Source organism: Cebus imitator, unplaced genomic scaffold, assembly GCF_001604975.1.
Source record: "Cebus imitator isolate Cc_AM_T3 unplaced genomic scaffold, Cebus_imitator-1.0 Scaffold380, whole genome shotgun sequence".
NCBI lineage: Eukaryota > Metazoa > Chordata > Mammalia > Primates > Cebidae > Cebus > Cebus imitator.
Window position 1 is genome coordinate 1,296,277 of NW_016107695.1, and position 8,142 is coordinate 1,304,418.

The 8,142-nt window shown below is 52.1% G+C and overlaps 1 protein-coding gene across 2 annotated transcripts in view; it reads right to left on the reverse strand.

The window, feature by feature from the left end:
- SMOC2 (SPARC related modular calcium binding 2) overlaps positions 1 to 7,252 on the reverse strand; it is a 193,554-nt gene extending 186,302 nt beyond the window's left edge. For both annotated transcript variants that reach the window (XM_017507610.2, XM_017507609.2), the window contains exon 1: positions 6,954 to 7,252. In XM_017507610.2, the coding sequence (XP_017363099.1) occupies positions 6,954 to 7,037 (84 nt within the window). In that variant the 5' untranslated portion in view covers positions 7,038 to 7,252. The remainder of the gene's footprint in view (positions 1 to 6,953) is intronic.
- Positions 7,253 to 8,142: the final 890 nt, after the last annotated feature.

Consider the following 8,142-nt stretch of genomic DNA (forward strand, 5'->3'; position numbering starts at 1 on the left):
GCCCTCCTCCCCAGTGCTGTCCTCCTCCCCAGTGCCGCCCTCCTCCCCAGTGCCGCCCTCCTCCCCAGTGCTGTCCTCCTCCCCAGTGCTGTCCTCCTCCCCAGTGCTGTCCTCCTCCCCATCCCCACCCTCCTCCCCAGAGCTATCCTCCTCCCCAGCCTTCCTGGAGTGGTACCACGCCCTTCCCTCTGCTCCTGAAAGCCCAGGTCACCACTAGGAGGGCTTCTCAAGTCCAGTGCAATGTTGCTTTCATAGCAGAGAATTCTAAAGAGTGTCTTCCATGGGAGGATTTTCCTCGTTCACAACTCAGCCCTCAATATCGTCAACTGACCACTCATCCCAGTCACAAACCCCAGGTCGGTTTGGGCCTGATCTGGAGAATGCCCACCATCTTCCCAGTCCACTGTGGGCTGACACAAGCGACAGCCCTAACCCGGGCAGGGAAGGCCTTCGGGAGTCAGACGATGTTCCTAATGCCAAGAAGAAATGGCATGTCCATGGCTGCACCCGCCTCGTGCGCAGGGAGGATTTATTGGGTTCTAGCACCTTGATCACTGAACAGAGTAAGAGATAAACAAAACCCCCGACTCCGACAAGGTCAATTTACATACCACAGCATTTTTTTTTTTTTGTCAACAAACTGGAGAACTTGTCCTTTAAGAAGTTAACTAAAATCCAACAGACTCAGTATCCAAAATGAGATGGGCCTAATGGGGACCTGCACGCAAGGGCTCTGAACCCGGGATCAAACACACCGCAGGCTTTTTCAGAAACTGTGCTATCATTGGAAGACTCTGTGCTAAGGGCCTCAAATGCTAAGATTTTTCCTGCCCGTATGTCCCCCAAAACGTCTGCCCTGGGCTGAGGGACTCGTGCAGGTATGGGGATGGTGAGAGAGGCTGTAGCTGGCCCCAGGGCAGGGCCCAGGGCACCCACACTTCAGCAGAGAGGGTGTAGGGAACAGAAACCAGAAAACCTTTCAGGGAGCCTCAGCCAGTGCTAAAACAGAGACAGTGGCGTTAATGGTCAGTATATTGATAAAGGAGAAGCAAACAAAGTTTCTCCTAATTTGGGAAGAAGCATAAAAGAGAAAAAAAGCTGATGACCAGCCAAGGCGGGTGGATCACTTGAGCTCAGGAGTTCAAGACCAGCCGGGGCAGCATGGCAAAACCCCATATCTACAAAACACACACACACACACACACACACACACACACACACACACACAAATTAGCGGGGCGTAACAGTGCATGCCTATAGTCCCAGCTCCTCAAGAGGCTGAGGCAGGAGGATCGCTTGAGCCCAGGAGGCAGAGGGTACAGTGAGCCGAGATCATGCCACTGCACTGTAGCCTGGGGGACAGAGCGAGACCCTGTCTTAGAAAAGAAAAAAAAAAAGAAAGAAAGAAAGAAAGAAAAAGGAAATCGATGCCCAGGGAGAAGAAGAACATAAAGTGAGCAGAGATCAGCACTGAAGGAAGAACAAACCCTGAACACACTACACGCACTTGCCTTCTGCTCAGTGACAGGTTAACTGCTGAATATGCCACATTATGTCCTACGCAATAGAAATCCAAATAAAACTGTGGTTCATCAAAAAGAAGTCATTCTGAGACTGTCTCGTGTTGAAACATCTAATTAAATTCAGCCAGACATTATAATATAGAAGTTTGATTTATAATTTTTTAATCCTACAAATACAAATGTGATTTCATATTTTACTTGGTTCTCTTTGCTGTTTGATGTTTGGCCTGGAACTGCAAAACCACATAAGAATGTCTGTTATTTTCACTTTCAGACTAATTTCTTTTTAGCTCCTAGGAAATTAGGAATCAACAAAATATTAAGTCATATTATTAAATCTTTCCTCTAGTGAGCTATAGTTAAATATCCAATATATTAACTGTTGCACATGCTTTAAAGATATACTCTGACTGACTAACAGTGGGGTCTTACGCTATTACTCAGCGCCATCAATTGGAGAACACAAGAGGTGACAGTTCTAGTCTCCTATACAGCAACTTGGACATTTAAGTAAAGGATTTTTTAAATTTTCTTCTCTAACTTCAAAATCCTACTGGAAATTCATCATTCTAAGCTTATGTGTTGTCTGCGTAGAACAGTTTATCTGTTTTGTTTGTTTGTTTTTGAGACAGAGTCTCACTCCGTCACCTAGGCTGGAGTGTAATAATGTAATCTTGGCTCACTGTAACCTCTGCCTCCTGGGTTCAAGCAATTCTTCTGTCTCAGCCTCCAGAGTAGCTAGGATTACAGGTGTGGATCATTACACTCAGCTAATTTTTGTATTTTTAGTAGAGATGGGGTTTTGCCATGTTGGTCAGGCTGGTCTTGAACTCCTGACCTCAGATGATACACTCGCGTCAGCCTCCCAAAGTGCTGGGATTACTGGCATGAGCCACCGTACCCAGCCCAGTTAATCTTTTAATTCAAAAATATATAAATGTTACTCTTGACCTCCAAACCAATGTTCTGCTGACAATCTTAATAACAATCCCCATTCTAAAATCCTGGATTGGCATGAAGGCTTATTTTGATATAGAATTACTTAGAAATCTGTTTGGTTCTGAGCCATTGCAACTGACATTACATCCATGCCCACTGACTGCATGATCTTGTTAGGGCCTGCAATTGCTTATAGTTTATTTATGGTCTTGATTTCACAGCAAAATTAAAGTGACTCTTCCAGATGTTTGGGTTTTTAGACGCCATGTAAATGGGTTTCTATGTTGGAAAATTTTGATTACGTTTGGTTCTCTCCTCCTTAACCACCTTTGTGGTCCATCTTCTACTGGAGAGCGCAGTAAAGCCCTCCCAGAGCATGAAATGGACTTAAGGCATCTGCAATGGAAGAAGAAAGGGAAGAAAACACGCTCCCTCCTTGACGACCCGAGGCTGAGTGAGAATTACATCCAAGCAGGACAAGGTATGCATTCCAAACCGCAATCGTTCAGAAATGGAATCGCATTTCTATTTTTGCTGTTTCAGCAAGGTCAACAGTAAATCATCTCATGAACTTGCTAGTAATGAAACTTTTTAAAAATTGCATATGGGTAAATACTGCTGTCTTATCACTTTTCTTCTCTTTCAAATAAACACAAATAGGAAATCCTGTTTCCGGTCTGTTGTCACGCATTCCCCAAGACCAAGCAGAGTCCTTTACCTGGTGCCAGACCCTCTGTGAAAAGATGAGGGCTCAGGATGAAAGTTAGCTGCAGTCTGAGAGGTGAAACGGCAGTGTGGGATTGTGCGGTGCCTAAAGACTGCAAAAAGCAGTGAAGGGAACTCCCCCTGAAGAAAGAAAAATAACGGCAGGTTGAATTGAGAAGATCCCGATGCTCTTCGTGACCAGGGGCCCTTACACAGCCTCTCAAGTCTCCTAGCTTCCTCATCTCTTGACGGTGGAGACAACAATACGTTTAATGAAGCCATGCGTGTGAACTCAGGAGAGCATTAGGGACTGGCAGTAAGAGAAGCCTGGGAAGGATTGGTAACGTGACTTCAAAATTCTACGTGTGAGCAAAATACAATTTAGTCAACTTGGAAATGAATGCTTTGGTTCTAACCCGAAACTTCTGGGAAAGTGGTCACAGGCAATATTGTTCCTCTCTGCATTGAAAGAAAACATCTGGGTGTGGGCTTACTGATCAGCCCGGCAAAATTCATATAACTACAACCATGATAAAGTCATCATGCCTGTTTGCTCTTTGAAGAACAGAATTATGTGTAATCAAAACCATTTAGACAGAGATCATACCCTCATTTCAGTCATTCACAGAAATTAAAAGAAAAATGGGCACTGTGTGGCCATTCAATGCACCCACTTCTGCAAGGAAGGAATTGACCTGAATCCACATTAGGGCACATTGGACGCACTTAAGAATGCCACTGTTGACTGGAGGTGAGGGGTCTGAGCAGTAACCACGAGGCTGTGCAGAGCCTTCAGAGAGTCACAAGGAGAGACACGGAGGGCCTCACGGTGCCATTGCTGAAGAATGACTTTGGTGGAAAGAATAGAGATCATCGCCAGGCAAAGCGGACTCTCTGAGTCTTGAACATGAAGTGGCAGAGGTGAACACACCGGCAAGACCATCCACGTCACCATTTGTCACAGGAAAGATGAATGCATGGTCCTAGGAAGCCAGGTGTGGGGACACATTTCCCTGCTTATAGAGGAGAAGAAATGATGGAGTGGAAGGAAGCGGAGAGGCAGGTTTTCCCCCTTGTTCTGTAGTCCCCAGTGGCCTCCTCCCACCAGGCACACATACACACCAAGAGCCAAGTGCCGTGCTCTGAGGATCCGCGCCAGGTGAAATACTGCAAAGCCGAATCCACACACACCTTAACAACACAATACTACATACATTAATGATTATAGTGCCAATTGATAAAACTGTCTGATATGGACCCATGGCATGCGCACCTGGAGAACATATACTAGGCCTTATCTTTAATCCCTTTAATCCTCAGGACATGCTTGAAAGATAATATTTATTCTCATTTTACAGATAAGGGGACTGAAGATTATGAAATTAAGTAACTCTTCTAAAGTCACACATCCAGCAAGACCCCAAGCCGTGGGTGACCATCCACCACATGGACTGATGCTGCCTCTCTGATATTAAAGTAGGTAGGATGCGAATGGTTGGCAGAGAAGGTCATTCTTTGAACGAGGGCCTCTGGAAACAAAAGCGATTTCCAAAAACCAGAAGGCGATTTGAAAAGAGATCAGCAGCACTGAAAAATCCTGCACACCTGGCATTTCCCAGTGACCAGTCAAGCCTCAAGCCTGCCTCTGTGACCTTGTAACTCTGATTTTCCCGACTGGGGGTGGGGTGAGGAGAAGTGTGCCAAAATGTGTTCTGCTTTAAACTTTTCTCTGGGATAGAGATTTTATTTGCAAATGTAAGTTGCCGGCAAAGTGTTCTTGGGGAATGCAGCCAACAGGGCAAAGCCCGCGTTATGTGTCAGCTCCTGCACAGAGACCCCACGCAGTGGGCCTCACTGCAACCCAAGACATCCTTGGGGCAACCTTAAGGAGGCCAAGGGTGAGAGGGTTCAAGTGAACAGTTAGATGAGAACGAGGAGAGAATATAAGAAAACCTGCTGAGTCTTAAACTGTTCTCATTACTAACCACCTTGATTCTGCTCTTGGTCGGGGGGAGGGCAACAGGCCCGCCCCCGCCCCCACACACCCAGGGCAGCAGGCAGAGGGCAGTCTCCTTTTCCCGCTCTCAGAAACTGCAAATTCGTGGCTACAGTTCTGGAAGAAACTGCTATGATTTCCTTTGGAGAATGAGTCTTAGCTCCTCCGTCTCCTTTAGTGTGCTTTGAATGTGTGTGTGGGGTCTGTCTGTGAGTGTCTACGTGTGTGCATGTATTTATGTCTAGATGCATGCACAGATGTGCATATCCATGAAAACCTCCAGTAAGTGTCCTCTGAGGGTCCCCTCTGGGGAGATAAAGGATCTTCAGGGAAAGCCTGAGCGTGTGAAAACCTCCTTGGAGCCCCAGTTAGCAGTTTCCAATCTACAAGTCATTTGCGAGACGCAAGGCAGGGACCCAGGGCCGCTGCAGAAGAATTCTAGGTATGAGCAATGAACTCACAATCCACCCTTCACATTGCTAACACGCAGAAGAAAGAAAACGAAAAAAAAAAAGTCAAAGAAGAAGAAAAGGTGCCCACATAACTGTTTTAAATTTGCTGAAAAGCAGAACCGACCACAGCTTATTTCAACCATCTTTATTTTCAATACAATAAACCCCTTTAGGACAAGTCCCCGGACACTTAAAAGCCGCCTCTCCACCAGAGGCGTCCTCGCTACCTTCGTGTTTTCTCACGCACTTGTTCAAAAACACATTTAAGTGGAATGTTTTCGTTTCTGGCGATTGCATTAATTATGGGTTTGCAAACCCTGCAAGCCCACGAGGTCTGCTGGAGATGGGGGCTGCAGACACCGGCCGGGCCCAGCGGCCGCCGCGGGTTGGCTTGGCCGGCGGGGTCTTGGCTAGGCCCCCACAATGGCTCAGCGTTTGGCACCGCGCGTCTTGGCCGGGCCAAGGCTGTAGCAGAGAAGTTGCAGCTCAGAAAGAAAAACACACAGCGGTCAACCGCGGTGACCTCGCGCTCAGGAGCGCAGCATCCTTGCCACGAGGAAGAGCCCAGAGGCCCGCAGAGCCGGGAGCCGCTGCCTCCCTGCAGTTCTGTCCCACACGGGAAGAAGCGCTTCTCTAATGACACTTAGGCCAGAGAAGAATCATCGTTCACGTCATCTGCTTCTTCCCAGACTAACTTAAGAGGGTCTCTGAGGGTCAGACCCACGAAGGGAGCCCGCGACTGGCAGCCCCTTCACCCCGCAAAGAGGCCCGGAGTTCGCGCGGCGCACAAGCACAAATTGGTCGGAGGACGCGCTGCGGGCCGGTCCCCGTGGGCGAGGTGGGCGCCCCGGTCCCAGTCCCAGTCCGGGCGGGTCGGCCTTGGCCTGGGGACAGTCCGCGGGGCGGCGCCGGCGCTCCCAGACCTGGTTCCCTGCAGGCTCCGGCCCAGCAGTGAGTGCGCGAGCGCCGGACACAGGAGAGCCCCGCAGCTCGCCCTCGTCCGGGGCCTGCAGGACTCCAGGGTCTCCTTACAGCCGGGCCAGAGCCCCGGGCACGGGGGTTCCGGCAGGACGGACCCGTAGAACTCGTCGCAGCCGCGACAGCGTCCCCTGTGGCAGCGTCCCCCGAAGCCCGTCCCAGCCCGGTCCCAGGCGCGCACTCCGCGGTCCTACCCGCTCCAGCCCCGCAGGCGAGCGGAGGCTCCACGACCCCCAGGGCCACCTGCTCCCCGCGCCCGGGCGCCTGGGCCTGAAGAGGAGCGCAGGGACCCGGCCCCGGCTGGCGGCAGGAGGCGGCACTGGCACCGCGTGAGCGCCAGGTCCCCGGGCTCCGGCTTACCGTGAGCGCCGAGAACTTCTGCGCGGGCGCTGGCGGGAGCAGCCCGGCGAGCAGCGGCAGCCAGCACAGCTGGGGGAGCAGCATGGTGGGTGGCGGGGGCGGTGGGGGTGGCGGGGGCGGAAGGTCGGCCGCGCCCTGCGCCCTGGCACTGCAGCCGGGAGAGCCCCGTGGGTGAGCGCGGCGCGTGGAGGGGGCGGCTCCGCAGTCTCTCCCCACCGCTCCCGGGCCTGGCTGAGCAGCTCCCCTGCAGGCACCCAGCGGTCCTCCGCGTCCTCGGCTGCCGCCCTCGCTCCTGTCAAATACCCCGGCGCTTCCCGGATCCTCCCCTCCCGCCCGCTCCCTCCCTCCCTCGCTCCCCTCTCCTCCCACCCCTCTCCTCCCACAGCCCCACCTCCCAGCGCCCGCCGCCGCGCCCGCTCGGCTCCGATACCCGCTTAGGCCCAGAGGCCGCCCTGGCGCGGGTCTGCGGGGTGAGAGGTGGAGCGGGGACCACCAGGGCTGCGCGGTTGCCTGTCGGGACTGTCGCCGTGTCTCCTTCCCCGCGCGCCCACACACGCGCACACCCAGGCACACACACACACACACAGACGCACATCACACGCACTCACACCCAGGCACACGCGCACCCTCACACCCGCGCGCGCGCACCCTCGGGGGGCTTCCAAGCACAACCACGGGACGCGCCGCGCCCTCCTCCCGCCACAGGGTCCAGACTTGGTCTGCGCAGGATCAGCCTGGCGGGGCCTTTTCATCCACAAGGGTTAACATCAAGTCTTAGCCAATCCCCAAACTCGGGGTTCTCCTTGACCACCGCTGTCTAAGGCCCCCTGATCCCGCCCAGAACATCGCCCCTGAGAGGCGCTGATGAATCAGCTGCGCACCAACACAGGCAGCTGGGAACACGCGTACAGAAGAGACTGGCCCAGGGCAGCAGCCTTTGGCATCTTTACACGGGGTTATACACTGTAGGGATGGGGAATTTGGGTCCTGAAGATCCCGGGTCTGACCTGAGCTGTGGCCTTGGTCCTCTGCAAATGGGGGGAGAATGTGGTTGGGTTCATTCACAGACAGATGTGGCTGTTTTTAAACAGCTCTGTCGAAGCATTTCAGGTGTTTATGCTGGGAGCACAGGGCTTGTGGGGGTTGTAAACTCGCCCGTGGAGACTGCGTTGGAAACCAAGAAAATGTT